The following is a 16,167-nucleotide window of genomic DNA, read 5'->3' on the forward strand; positions in this document are numbered from 1 at the left end:
AGCCATGATCTTTTATTTGGAATCCCACAATGTAGGCAGGCTATTTGATGGAATGCCAAATTTCTTAAGCGATATCAAATTTTGATCCCTTTCCTGTCTTCACCTTATCAAGTGATCAAGTTATCCCCCGCATAAACCAGGTTCTTCGTCGGATTGTTCAATCGACTTAACATTTGAATATGGTTATGATTTTTGCTGAGGAATGGTCCTGATTTGATAGTTACAGGATAGCTGACACTTACCCTACACAAAACTGCTTGAGAAGCTTAGCAGTAATTACACTATTGTTTGATTAAATTCTGGATTTGCTATGCAGCAGTGACAGTAACGTGTGATCACCTGTACAACATCTAGTACTTACCCCTATTGTGTTTGTAACCGTGTAGTGTTCTATTAATTGTGCTGGACACCAGCGCATGCAATCGTTGACAAAGAATGTTAAGTAAAACTGTACTTTTCTTGGCAGTTATTAATAATGAGACAAGAATCTTATTTACAATAAAACATCTTTCTACAGCATATTATTCCGACTGCCTACTATGTGCAGATACTGTCAGTATTACAAAATCTGATGACGAGAAACGTCAGCATTTATCAATGATCTAGTTGACGGACACAAAATCAATACTTATTATTCATTTCAAGAAGTTTTATTTCTCAGACCAAAATTTTACTATCAGAGTTGTTCATGTTTTCCAATTTCACGTTTAGCGAGCTGTAACTACTATGACAGAGAGTTTGCTGGTACCATTAAAACACATCGAGTAAGTTAGGGGGTATTCAAGTTTACCGTGATATAACGACTAAGACAGAGCGTTTGCCAGGACCATCAAAACACATCGAGTAAGTTAGGGGGTATTCAAATTTACCGTGATATAACGACTAAGACAGAGCGTTTGCCAGGACCATCAAAACACATTGAGTAAGTTAGGGGGTACTCAAGTTTACTGTGACATAACTACCAAGACAGAGAATTTGCTGGTACCATCAAAACACATCCAGTAAGTTAGGAGGTATCTGACTATCTTAGTCATGACTTTCTTTGATCGGTAAACAGGTATTATGCGAGCAGGTGTATCATTTTGTACTTCTATATGATGTGACAAAATTGTCTCACATTGGATATGAGAGAGTCTTCCACAGTTTGTCACAATATAGGACCATCAAAACACATCGAGTAAGACACAAAATCAATACTTATTATTCATTTAGGGGGTATGTTTTCAAATTTACCGTGATATAACTACTGAGATAGAAAGTTTGCCAGGACCATCAAAACACATCGAGTAAGTTAGGGGGTATTCAAATGATTACCGTGATATAACTACTGATATAAGATAAGAGAGTTTGCCAGGACCATCAAAACACATCGAGTAAGTTAGGGGGTATTCAAATTTACCGTGATATAACTACTGAGATAGAGAGTTTGCCAGGACCATCAAAACACATCGAGTAAGTTAGGGGGTATTCAAATTTACCGTGATATAACTACTGAGATAGAGAGTTTGCCAGGACCATCAAAACCCATCGAGTAAGTTAGGGGGTATTCAAATTTACCGTGATATAACTACTGAGATAGAGAGTTTGCCAGGACCATCAAAACACATCGAGTAAGTTAGGGGGTACTCAAGTTTACCGTGATATAACTACTGAGATAGAGAGTTTGCCAGGACCATCAAAACACATCGAGTAAGTTAGGGGGTACTCAAGTTTACCGTGATATAACTACTGAGATAGAGAGTTTGCCAGGACCATCAAAACACATCGAGTAAGTTAGGGGGTACTCAAGTTTACCGTGATATAACTACTAGTATGACATATCACAATATATGTGAACAGTCAATTTCCAATTTCACAATAACTGATAATCCATGTATAGGTCAAGCTTGGTTGCATTCCCATCTTTAATATAACTCACCTACCACCTATACTTGTTTCAATATTTACCTGGCTTTGTCACATAAACCGGTATGTGTGTTTGTGTCTTTCTTTTTGGGTGGTGGTGTGTGCATGTGTGAGGGTGGGTTTGCTAGAGTCTATCTCCATATTGTAAAACTGTATATATATGATTCGGTGTGAAACGGGGTAAGTGCTGGTGTGACAGTGGGTATGTACTGGTGTGACAGGGGTATGTGCTAGTGTGACAGGGGGTATGTGCTAGTGTGACAGTGGGTATGTGCTGGTGTGACAGTGGGTAAGTGCTGGTGTGACAGGGGGTATGTGCTGGTGTGACAGGATGCATGTGCTGGTGTGACAAGAGGTAAGTGCTGTGACAGTGGGGTACTGGTGTGACAGTGGGTATGTGCTGTTGTGACAGTGGGTAAGTGCTGGTGTGACAGTGGGTATGTACTGGTGTGACAGTGGGTATGTGCTGGTGTGACAGGGGGTATGTGCTGGTGTGACAGTGGGTATGTGCTGGTGTGACAGTGGGTATGTACTGGTGTGACAGTGGGTATGTACTGGTGTGACAGTGGGTATGTACTGGTGTGACGGGGTATGTGCTAGTGTGACAGGGGTATGTTTTGGTTGTCTGAAATTGCTTCAACCCAACTAAAGGGAAAGGAATTCTAAATTTCCAAACACACAATATCTATTTCCCCATTCGGGCCCCACCCTTCTGTCCTTATAGGGTCAGCCAAACATATCATGGTTCATACCAAATTGGTACAGAATTCTGCACTTAAGACAGAAGAATGTATGTGAAGTCAATACTTTTAATTTCACATTTCCCCTCCAAATATTTGAAGTTCCAGTTAGATAATTCCATTTTTACAACTCTTTTTGTCAACTTCTAATCGTTTATGTATCAGAATGCTGTCAGAAATGTCTTCACTGTTGTACAATCCTGTATAACTACATGTTCATTAGAAATCAATAGCCACTTGTCCAATACCTTTTGAATTTACAAGTCATATTTCCCTTAATATTTGATCAATGGAAAGAATGTCTCAGTAAAGCTGATGATATTTACATTCTGGGCAGTGTAACCTGGGCAACCCAAGATATAGATCCTGATGATTGAAATACAAGGATTTAGCAAAAAAAATGTAATATTATTTTCATAGCATATATACACAATAGATAACTGGATATTTTCATGACAAACTTCACTCTTGGCCATACATCTTTGGAAAGTACTGTACAATTATCATTTGAAAGAGTTGTTACTATGTTTTATTTCCAGTATAGAACGTTTGATGGAAAGTGGTCAGTGAAACATCACTGCAAGTCATTATACGTATTGTACTCTACAGTTTCCTTACAGTAAGAACTAAGAATTCTGGTAGTCAGTGAGTACATTTGATAAGTACTACACAGTGCTTTTTATATAGCCTTCGTCAGTGCAGCAAATACATCCCTCATTTGACAGACAGAAAATGCCACCAAAATATTCATTTTTATACAAGCTGCACTCCATTTTTGTTTTCTGACTGCCAAGCATTCCTGTGACATGCCCGTCAAGATAAGTGGTAATGATGTATAATATATAGTGTTGGTATCACGGTTTCTGTAACTTGTTTACCAATGTTGAAGATGCTTTCACAGTATCATAAATCAAGGACATTTTTAATCAATATTTCAATAACAATTCACACAAGGAAAGCAGATAAATACCGGATAGTTCTAAATGCCAACTTGTAAAAAGAGTACGAGGCAATTTCAGAATAACTGGTGGAGAGCTTTAGCTACATTACCATATGTTTTCCACTGGACATTACAACTGATATGTATTGCATCAAAACCCCACTATATTTCATACTTATAATGACATTACATAGTGTGACTATTACATGATTTGACACAATATTTACCGTCGTAATTAATGGCATGATGGCAGTTGCAAAGGCAAACAGATTTCTATTTCCAATCAAATGATCAATTTTTCTACTGTACTTTATAGAACAAGATGGTCATGGCCCTTACTGGTCACCTGACATTTGAAGAAAGGATGGACAAACCACAGTTTGTAAATGGTGGTCTGACAAATCTGCTGAATTCAAATTTTGAACATCCTTTGAAATACATGGTAGGAGTTGTGCAATCATGTTACAAAATGGCTCCTGTGGTTACCATGTTGAAGTTTTGATCAGTCTGAAAATTAAAAATTTATCTCTTTCTTTTCCTTGACAAATCAAACCCCAAATATTTTTCTCATCAGAGTGAATGAAACTTGAATAGTTCCGTCTATTACTTTTAGATGTGTTTTGTTGCATTTTGGACCAAAGCAAACAAAAAAAGTTTTGGTGAGGACAATCTTGGGAGCACTTCATAAAGGTGTGATATCATTGCCACTCTTTAATTAGTCAAATGTTATATATAAACATACGTTCAAGTATGTTTAAATTGAAACTGTTACATATTTTTCCACAAATTCAACTGACCTGAGATGAAAGCATCTATAAATTATTCCCCTGTTTATATCAAATGCTGTACATCTTTCTATCTCTTATTTTCAACATACACTAAGCAAAAGCAGCCTTCATTTTCAATGACATGCTTGCTGCAAAATATTGGCTGGTTCCGTGATATTTTAGACAAACAGAAGTTATACGACAATCAAAACATAATACTACTCGTAAATTTGTCTATTGAATATGTCATTAATTACCTGCATGACCGGTACTCGAATATATTCCTCATACCAATGACATGGCCTTGAGTAGTTTGACTCAAAGGGGTTTTACTAGAGATGAGAATCTAGCTAACATTAGTAACACCTTATCTGTTGTGATGACGATGACGACGACAACAATGATGATGACGATGATGTTATCAGGATTATGTGATGACATTTATGTTTAGGATATGTCACGAGGAGGAGATGGTAAAGGCAAAGGTAATGATGATAAATGTACTTACTATTGAGCACAGTCGATAAGCTGGTACTCGTTGGATCTCCATGAGGAGGAGATGGTAAAGGCAAGGATAATGATGATAAATGTACTTACTATTGAGCACAGTCGATAAGCTGGTACTCGTTGGATCTCTCATAACATGCCTGCACGCCCTTGTCCTTCCAGAGAATCTCTGTGTGCTCGTAGAATTCCTGTTCAAACAAGAGATCAACCAATTTATCAACCTCATTTTCAATTCAATAAAATGTATTCTACATTATATCCCATACCTTTTTTAAAAAATCTATTTTCACATCAGTACCAGGCAGTTTTCATTTGACACTTTCATAAACTTTTGTTCCATTTGAACTATTTCATCCATAATCACTTTCAGTTTTTGTCAGAAAATTCTCTAGATATCATTCATATGATTGGTATTCTGTACAGCACTGATTCAATGGGATGCCTCTAGGCCTCTCGGTTATTGAGTTGTCATATCGTAACCTCGGGACTCTTTGATTACTGTGAAAATGACTTTTAAAGATTTTAACAAAATGACCCTTGCACACTTGAAAGAAGATCAAAATGACCCTTGCGCACTTGAAAGAGAATCAAGATGGATCATATTTTACAGTCTATATAACTGATGAATTGGACATTGAGCAAAATATGACTTTAGAATTTCGATTCCCACTGAAAACTGGAAGTTGGCTCTAACAACTTTTTTCTAATGACTACTGATATCCATTGGTGGCAGTATGCAACTTACAACATATTGTCATCCTGTACAACAAACTAGGTAGCACAATGTTTTAGCATGATATTCATCATATAACATGCCTTTGGAAGTTTGTTTCACAAAATTATATACAAAAAAAAAGTCTCCTGAGAAAAGCTACTTAATCTTTATCCAAAAAGCGGACACAACATCATGGCAGCCATTTTGTTTTTAGACAAAGATTCTTTAACTCCCGAGTCCATTTTTTAGACCCATCTATGAAATGACCCATTTTGATAAACAACATGGTGGAAGGTCACAGCATTTAAGAATTGTTCCCAAAAATGGCAAAAAAGTGGTTGGGCAGCCTATTAGTGATGTGAAAATTAATGACAAAGTGTCACAAAACTGATTCATTTCCGGTTCATGAGATTACAGGCACCTTCATTAGGCAAATAGCTATATATATTATCCTTTACTAGACCCATACAATATTTTTCGACATGGCTCTACATATGTATGAAGAATGTCAAACTCAACGTCTAAACCAAATAATCATGTGATTATTGAACTGATTAATCACCTATCAAAACATTAAACACATGAAAATAATAGTCCAGCTGTGTATATGTTTCACAACAAATGTCACCGCATGTTTATGGATAAAATGAAAACTATGAAAATGGAAGTGTAACAAAGATTGCTGTGGAACATACTTTTTGGTATACAAATTGTAAATATTTTTTTTCCTTTTTAGCATTTGCTAAATTGAGCATTCTGATAGATTTAAATAGTTGTGTGACTTTGCTTTATCATGGGTTAGAAAACACATTTCAAAGGTATAAAATAACTATGATGATCGTATCACAATAGTAATTATACAATCAGAATACTATTGTGATAGCTCTTTTTTTGTCTCAATAGTCTGCACTATCGATTAGTCAGAAGTCATTGTATGGTTTAAAGAAATTTGACACTGTGACCATGAATAAGGTCAAGGTCATTTCTTTTCGCAAACTTTGTTAGGCTTCATCCTAACATGAGGCCTTGTTGTCACCTGAGATAAGCAATAATGAATATAGAGATCCATCATTTATACAAAATTGATTCCCCTTTACCCACAGATGTTTTGGATCACATTTGGGCAAAATCCTGGAGAAGTAGGATGTTAAAGGACTTGTCAAATTTCCCCTTTTGGGCTCCATGCCGCAGGCTCTGGACAATACTATTTACACAAAATATGTTCCCCTTCCCCTAAGGATGCTTCTGACCAAACTTGGTCAAAATCCCCCCTGTCTTCCATGACTAGTAACAAAACACTTTTGTTTAATGATTAAAAAAACTGCTGAGAAAGAACTGGGAAAGTATTTTGATGATTTTGAATACATTTTCTCTTTCTTTGTAGGACATACTTTTCCCCCCAATGTTCAGCCTAGTAAAAACACTACATACCGGTGGATATTTAAAGTCAGTTTGACTGGCACGCTCCTGCATGTAATCAACTCTGCTCTGGTTTTCAGGTTTCTCCAGTAGGACTGGGGGATTTAATGAGCTCATGGCTCCTGTGACAGTCTGCAAGAAAAAAACATTGCATGTTACATTGGCCATGTCAAATTATTCCAATCAATTCATGTTTAAAACAAGTATTAACTGTAACAGGACTGATTACACAAGACTCACAAAACTGCAGTGAACGAAACTCATTTAAGTACTCCAACATTGGAAAGGATGGTTTGCAGAGCAAAACCTTCCCATGAAAAATTGACACTAGCAGGGAACCCTGACGTACACCTATATATATGAAACTTTCCACGAACCCCTCTGGTCGACCATTTCATCCATTCAGAAAACGAAATATTGAAGAATATTGAAATTTCCCTTCATTAGTCGTCTCTCTAAGTCAGCAATTTTGTATAATCAGAGAATGGATGTCACTGGTCTTCACGTCCATTAAAAATTTCCAGTATATACTGCAGACAATACTACATCACTACATCTACTTGACAGTAGGAACAGTGTGTCTTCTGTTACATTTGTTTACTGACATACTATTACACAATCTTGAATTCTGAACCATTCCCTACTGACCTTACATCCATATTTAAAAAGTACAGAAAGTTCTTCTCTCAAAATCCCTCCAGCCATTTAGTTTATATGCTGCTGAACTGTCATCGGGATTCATGATTTTCACTAATTTATAGTCATGCATATCCACATACTTCTTATTTATGTTAGGATTAATGACACACAAATGTGTCCAACTGTAATGAATAAGTGTCATCCGACATTGTGTGTAAATCTCCAAAAATGACTGGAATCATGAAAATCTTTACCCCTGTTTACTCACATTCTATTTTACATCAAAAAGTGAATTCATAACAGTAAGTATCCAGGGATGTATATGTCTGTAAAATTCAATATAGCCAAATCATGATACTTTGATGCAGATTTTCTACTGATTTTAAATCTCTTTAAGCAGTTTAATGTGCTAAGGTTTCTCTCCAGAATGACGTCCATTTTGTTTCTTCACCATCAGTAAAGGACATCATGAAAAACTGGATTGTACGAGAATTGTTTGTACAACTATCAATCACCTCGTGTGGCTCGGCTTGTAAATTAACAAAAAATGTTGAGTACGGTAAACCTTCGGTCAGTTAAACAAAATTAAACATTGTTGAACCTGTTAAATTTATATGAAATTATGCTCGTAAAATTAAATCAGAGTTTGAACTCTCAGGTTAACATTGCCAAAAAATTAAATGTCTAAAGGTGTCCTCGCAGGGCAGGAAAAATCCGGTTGGAAATGGCATTTTCTCTGGGTTCAATTAAAAATTTACAGCCTTTTGAAACACTTACTGTACTGTACTTACTGCATATTATGTGGAGTGTGGATTGAGACTTAATACGACTACAGCTTCATTTTTTTGCTGAATTGTTATAAATCTCACAATTATTGGGTCAATATCAATGTGATTATCTATCAAAATGTGAAGTGAAACAATATTGTTCTTTGACAAAATACATGCCACCATCCTGTGGTCCCTATATATTTAACGACTGCATAGGTTGTAATACAGAGTACAGGCCTGCAGTTGTGTCAGCTGGCGCACGCATGATGTAACGGCAATTTTTTTCCCTCTTTTTAGCCATAATAAATTAATTCCCGATTCTCATCCCCATCTACCGATCGATTTTGGGCCCATCCCTATTGTTACTTCATAAAAAAAAAAAACAAAAAACAAAAACAAAGTCCAATATCCAGATTATTTCAGTCTAAAATCTTATTGCATTCCATTTCAAACTCCATAGAGTGTTAATTTTTCATATTTAAACATCTGGTCCCCAATTTCTTAGCACCAGTACAGAAATGCGTGGAACAAAACTAGCAAGTACTTTCAGTGATACAATGTGATATATAGATGGTATGCCCCTCCCTTCAACTGGTCAAACCACATAAAACATTGAAGTGGTAATATACTGTTCAGAATGTGAAATGCTTTATATGATTTACAGTGAACATGTTGTAAGAAGAAAGAAAAGAAAGGAATTGCAAGAAATTTTATCTGATCTGTTGTATACATGTGGCTGTTCTCTCAGATGTAGAAACTGAACAAGACAATACCTTGAAGTCAGTGTTTGTCCGCCGGAATCTGTCAAGTGAAGGGCCAATCATATTTTTTTCTGCTGAATTTGAGAAAGTGTGTTTCCATTGTGGCACTGAAGACAATGTGAATATGTCAGAGGACAAGTACCCTGTATGTCAGAACTTTGTAAACAATGGCAGAGTCTGTGCCATCAAAAGAAAAAGGAGATACACAAGATAGTAACTAATGTAATACATCACTGTATCAAACATTGATGACTGAAATAATAAACAGAATAAAGACTAATGGACATGAAGCTTTTATTTCATAATCATGGCATACTTGCAAACACAAAAAATTCTTGAAAAATTGAAGATAACTCATTCCCCTCCTTTGAAAAATGAACAAGAGGCCCATAGGGCCTGTAACGTTCACCTTGGTCTGAAAGTCTTTTTCAAAAGGCTCTTCAAGGTCTTCAAAAGTTTGATCTTTTTCATTCTTTTCTCTTCTCTTCCCTGTTTTTGTTCTTAACTATACAAAATTTGAACATTTCTCTTAAGAAATAACATAGCAAACTTTCACGTTTGAAATCTGACCGAGGGGAACGCATATACGCATTATGAGAGAGATTCATCCCATACTTCTTAAGGAATAGTTGTGACAATTATTTGGCAAAATCCAACATGGCCACCTGTCAAGTCATTTTGTTCTTCTGATCAATCCTAAAATCAAACTTGCACGACTGGGGATAGAGAAAAGCCATCCAGTACTTTTCAAGAGATAGTTATACAAATAATGTTAATGGATGGACAAATGACAATCTGTTGGACAGACAACAGAACACAGACACAGGGCGATTTGAATAGCCAATCATCTAATCATCAACTTATTAGTTAAAAAAAATTCCTAGCCAATCTACCTAGCTGACCATTTTACTGAAATTGAGAAATTTTTCTGATTATTTCAAATTCCTTTTTAAGAGTGTGTGTACATGATTTGGTTTCAAGATGCTCTATGTTACAGTTATTTTTATAATCCTGTGGAGACAATTCTCTGCCTTGGTACTGAGGTCCCAAGCATTGCCAGATATTTTCTGGGTTGAAAGGAGTGGATAAAAAGGAATGGCTATTTTTCATCAATCTGTGTATTTTGCCTCATAGCAAGACGATTTTCCAGTTTGTTACAGTTACCCTCATCTCAAGCAATATCTACGGAACCTGCAGGTTCTACCTTACACAAAAATAGCTCATTAAGAGCACACTACTAGTATCAGAGTCAAAGAGTTACTCTGTTTTACTCGCTCTGGTTGTGTGCACTTAATTTCAAACTCTATGTATAGGTTCAATTCAGGAAGTGCAGGTGAGTTGAGCTGGTCATAGTTGTCTTTAAGAAATTCTAGATGTTGATGGTTCCTCGACCTTGTTTATCCTGTAATAAATGAAACAAGAATCTGTTGAATACGTTACTTTTTAAGTTATTTTTACAGGAATGTTTCCATACTTGACATTATGTTTGTAAACAGTATGTATGTATCATTAACTGGAATACATAGCAAGTGGGTGCAAATATCAATTTTTACAATAATTTCATGTGTATTCTTTTTTTTAGCTTTTAATGAAACAGAATTTACATTCTAAATTAAAAGAAAGTTGACAGACGACAGATGCTTGATATCGCTAGCTCACCTAACCCTTCCCGCAAAGTGAGCTGAAAATCTACACCAGTTATGAATTAGTTAATTCTTTTTATTTTGTAGAACTTTTTGAAAACATTTAAACTAATAGTGTTATTATATATATATACATGTAAGATACACAGAATGATTGTAGTCTTACCTTGGTCTGGGATGCCTCGATAGCCAAATCTGGGAATTATGTCATCCATGCAACACCAGTTTGTAGAAAAGATAATCTTTTGAACCTAGGAACCAAAGTGGCCCGGAAACCAAAGTGACAGTTCTCTGTAGGAAATCTTCATTATCTTTGTATCAGCCCGACAAGTCATTGAGAATAATGTTTTGTTTGTTATGTTACTGTACTATCCATGTAATTCTCCTGTAGTCCCTGAATTATGACTGTGAAGAGCCCATGCAATGGAGAGAGTAGATTCTTCTGAACACACAACACTACAGGAACAGTTTCAACTGATTTTAAAACTGTGACAAAGTCCTCTGCTGCATTTATATCATGGTCTGATACTGAATATCTTATTTTACTCTGGGCATTGCTAAGATAGAAGAGCAGACTGAACAGTTGGCTGCAGCTCCCAGTATTGTTGAACATATCACAGCTACTATTCCATTGTGTCAACACATCAGTAATGAGGTTACATTCAGGCCACTGGGATTTGACATGAAACCCAACCCACAGTCCATGTATATGTATCATAGTTACCATAGTTGTAACACCCGAGAAGGGAAACATATATCTTCTATATATTATGTTTTCTTTTTTATTATTCTAATGGACCTAGATCTCAGTAAAACATCTATTCCCTTGGAATAAAAGTTTTATTTTTCCAATGAGTGGTGGATCGAGAAGTTGCAGTGTTTGCCAACTACATCTGAGTACCAGACATGCCCAGTGTAAGTAAAAGTTTGGTTGGTACAGTAAAATATGTAGTAACATAGGCCTAAGTGTCTGATAAAGCTTTGTTTTTCAGCAGCATTTAACTTTTTTCAGATTGAAACATATTGATGACATTCATTCTCAGCCACTCAAAGCCAATAGTTACAGCCGTTATCTCGAGATAAAACACTACCTTCTTTCATACAATGCTTATCGCCTATTCAACCCTGACTGTTCTATGCTGATGGAGATGGTGTTGTGAGATCATCATAATCATGTGTATAATATTTAGTGTTGTTTCTGTCATTAATCTAAAGTGTTACAAAAGTAATACTGTTATTACAATTCCCACAAGGAAGCAAATACACACCTGATAGTTTTAAATACCACAAAAAAATGCCTGGGAGGAATTTCAGAACTGGTCTGTAAACCCAAGGCTACATAAGAGCATTGTTGACTGTTTTTTTGATGATTATAAGGTATCTAGATACTTCCTTAATAATATTACCAATACAATAAAACAACAACATTGTTTTGGTTAAAAAACAAGCTTGAAGCTAGGGATCAGCATGGCACACAAAAATAAACTGGCATATGATCTTGGTTTTTACTACTGGCATACAAAACCATACAAAAACATTTGTCTGTTAAAAGTTTCCTCGGCTCGGTAAATGTTCCTAATAAACCTTATCTGACCTAATGTCCTGTTAAGATCTGTAAAGTTGGAGAGAAAAATGTGGTTTTCAAATGAAGATTTTGGGCACCTGTAAAATTTATTTTGGACCTGTAGAAATTTTGCTTACCTGCCCAAGTGACCTGTAAAGGTATTTAAAGTTTGGCACACACAAAGAATGGCCAAATATTGACCAAACTTTTTGGAAATATATGTATAAATGGCTAAGTAGACATTTCCCTGTCCAGGTGAAATATGATCATGCTTCTGATGGGTACCTCGATAACTATGTCGAGTTAATAAAGAAATGCACTTGTGGTAGTATCCAGTACCAATGACCGTGTCCACACAGATTTCCTTCAGTGATGTTATGTCTTGTACATTGTAGAAATTCCATATAAACATCAAGGTATACTTCAACAACAGCAGTCATCTTTTCTTACATGTCGTCGATGATTGGTATACGCTCTACCGTCTCGGCCCGATCCCAAAACCCAGTACAGGATTGTAATAAACAATTTAAATCTCATTAATGAAAAATAAAATTTGAAATTTTCTTTTAAAAATATATTTAAATGTTTTAAAAATCTGATGCTTTTAATCAATTCTTTACAATTTCCTGTTTGAATGCTGCATTAAAGTTTTCACCCATTATAAAATGCAAAATCGTCCGTATAAACAGACAAACAGGGTTCATTTTTGTGTCTATCATAAACAAATATGAAAATGCAATCAGTTCATACATAGTCATATTTTAAAAAACATCTTTTAAGATTGTGGCAGTCAAGAGCATATTACATGTTACGTCAACTAATTAACAATGTTAACATTTTTGTTATCTGACCATGTTCGCCTAGATCATAGTAGGCATCATACAGGTGCTTGTATTACATCTTGGTTACTGTTAAAGCATATTGGTGAGCAAGACTTGTACTGGAAATCTTTAGTGAATCATGTAGGATGTGCATCAGAACTATGTGAAGGATAGATACTTTGCTGGTACATTTGTTACACATATTAACATGTTTCTACTAGTTTTGTAGAAAGTTTTCAGAAAGTACAGTGTACATCTGAATGAAATTTAGTACTGACCATATCTGCCTCAGTGTTTTGTTTATTGCTTCATATGATGGAACAGCATGTAAACCAATGGGGCTATAGTATAATATGATATTTTTGGCTTTCTACAATGGAAATCAACACCAACGACTGGTTATCCATTTACCGTTAGGTTTGTCCTGAGCTGGCTATCCATTTGACATCTTTGCTGAACATTCAAGCACTAGGGGAAATGTTAATTTCTTGTATTTGCTGAATTACCTGGCTTTACTAAATTATTACTGCCTTTAAGAAGATTACAGGCACCCTAACCACACAAAAAATAAATAAAAATGAGTTGGGAGTTCAATAACTGAGTCTTTCCTCTTACCATGGACAGACTTTTCTATGCATTACTGATTTGCCCTTCATATACTCTATGAAGAGACGAGAGGATTCCTGTTTGGACAATCATGTCACATCCACAATTCCATAATGTCATGTCAATCACAATTCAATAATGTATGTCATTAATAGTAGTGTAATGATATTACCAATTTTCTACTTCAATTCAGCACAGTGGCATTGAGATGTGCCATTTCAAACACTCTCAACACTACAATTCAACTGAGCTATATTGTGATCAGCAGAACACTTGTAACCTGATAGAATTACATATTACACAAACATCATATATAAGTAGCATTCAGGTTATGAAACAGTTATCACAATTTCATAATCACTCTACTAATTATTTAAACTTAAAATTAGGAAAAAAACAATTAATATGTTATTTCCTTTGAGATTTGACTCTCCAATCATGATTGTATTCTAGTTGCCACGGAAAAAACATCCAGATCATTTTTCAAATTAAAATCAACATCACCTAAACAATAGTACATAAATACTGTTTTTAACAATGAAATTATGTTGATTGTTACTCATCCAGGCAGTTGTGATGTCAAAAAGGTAGGGCAACATAATTTTCACAGCATTTCAAATTTGTACTGCTGTCGACTCGTATTTCAGACAAAATACAATAATGTCAGTTCAATTGTTATAAACTAACAATATCAACATGAAGTTATGAATAGTCAGTGATACCGACATTTGAGAGACGGAATGCAAGTCGTACCGGGAAGTGCCAGTGTAAATTTCAATCAGACACTGGAAATGGTCGCCATTTTCCAAGATGGAGACAGCCTAATCAATGATTATGGAATGATGACTCCAGAAAAACTTACCAGTATTGCATCCCTTATGTTCTTTTTAATGTCTTCGATCTTCTGTTTCCGTTCCCTGAAATAAATTCAAGACACAGATTTTTATAAGAAATTGAATAATGCTGATACTTTTCTTACCTACCACCCCCTTACCAATGTTTTGATAATGCCATGCATACATAAACATTTAGCAATGGGTGTCAGGAACGGGTTATGTATACGCAACTACAGCCATCTAAATAATATCAAACACGACTAATATGTAACTCACTCTTGTCCAAAGCCATTCACGTGAAGAATTCTCATTTGTTTGACAATTGTCGATTTCCCTGATTCTCCGGCACCTGCAGAAGAAACAGAAAAAAAAATCAGATTACGGGTCGTACCACCAATGTTATGGGTAAGATCAGGTCGCAATATACCATGAGAAGAAAGCGGTTTTCGGCTCAAGAATAAAAGATACCTACCTAATAACAGGAGCCTATGTGTGGCTCTGTACAGTTGTTTATCCTTCTGTAGTTGTTTTTCTATCCTCTTATTAGCCTCTTTCTTAATTTTTTCATCCTCGTCACTTGGCCCGCCCGGTCCACTGCAACACCCCATCGTGAAAAGTAGGGACGAAATTTTGCCTGTTTTGGATGAACACTAGGCGTCGAATATATACCCTGCCGATTAGGCCTGTGCGAATAATTCTCGGTCACAACTGCGCCCTTTGTCACTATAAGGAGGGTGCAGTGTGCCTACACAACACTTAGATCCCCTTGATTCTCCAAACCGGCACAGTTACACATTGAAAAGGTTGTATTTTTCTCTTTAGCCGACATATCATCTCTGAAAACCATACGTCAATTTGACAGTGCTGGGTGGGGTTTAAGGGCATTATGGGAACCAACCACAAATTAGATTCGCAGAACACGGTGACATCACCAACCAAACCGCTTACGTAGTTGACATGATATGTCGATTGCTGAATTTCGTGGCTCAGGAGTGAACACTTATATTTTTCTTTGCATTTAAACGATTTATTGATAAATGTTAAGATTCTTATGTTAGATATCAGTGCACAGACCTTCTGACCATGACCAACAAGTAATAGTTTGCAGGAGCCTTATCTATCGTGCGATGTCTAACACATCAGCACGGCAGTTCAGCATTATTTATATACATTTGTATTAGGCCTATTATTTTTTATGGCTTGTTTACAGCAGCGGTACATTTCGATATGATGGCGTTTGCTTTCTGAAAAACAACTTTTCTTCCTTTTTTGAGGTTTATCTAGCTAGCTGTACTTCAGCAATATTTGTTACTGTTCATGATCAGGTGAAATTGTTCTTGGTCATTGCGTTGAAGTAACGGAGTTGCCCACAAGCATGTTATTTATTTATTGACAAGTCGAAATGTACCGGTATTTAATGATGATAAAAATGCAAGTAAATAGCTGGTTTGGATGTTTTGATTATTTATCAGCCTCACTGATCCATGGGTTTATATCAATAAAAAACAAAAAATATAATATGATACCTGTTTAT

At 35.9% G+C, this 16,167-nt stretch overlaps 1 protein-coding gene across 1 annotated transcript in view; it reads right to left on the bottom strand.

Annotated features, from left to right (window-relative positions):
* LOC132564017 (guanine nucleotide-binding protein G(s) subunit alpha-like) overlaps positions 1 to 15,399 on the bottom strand; it is a 39,221-nt gene extending 23,822 nt beyond the window's left edge. Inside the window, exons 1-5 of the mRNA XM_060228769.1 lie at positions 15,106 to 15,399; positions 14,910 to 14,982; positions 14,660 to 14,714; positions 7,006 to 7,125; positions 4,950 to 5,047 (exon numbers count right to left, since the gene is read on the bottom strand). Of these exons, the coding sequence (XP_060084752.1) occupies positions 4,950 to 5,047; positions 7,006 to 7,125; positions 14,660 to 14,714; positions 14,910 to 14,982; positions 15,106 to 15,241 (482 nt within the window). The 5' untranslated portion in view covers positions 15,242 to 15,399. The remainder of the gene's footprint in view (positions 1 to 4,949; positions 5,048 to 7,005; positions 7,126 to 14,659; positions 14,715 to 14,909; positions 14,983 to 15,105) is intronic.
* Positions 15,400 to 16,167: the final 768 nt, after the last annotated feature.

Source organism: Ylistrum balloti, unplaced genomic scaffold (assembly GCF_031769215.1).
Source record: "Ylistrum balloti isolate Yb309-2 unplaced genomic scaffold, AGI_CSIRO_Ybal_v1 Utg371978, whole genome shotgun sequence".
Classification (NCBI taxonomy): domain Eukaryota; kingdom Metazoa; phylum Mollusca; class Bivalvia; order Pectinida; family Pectinidae; genus Ylistrum; species Ylistrum balloti.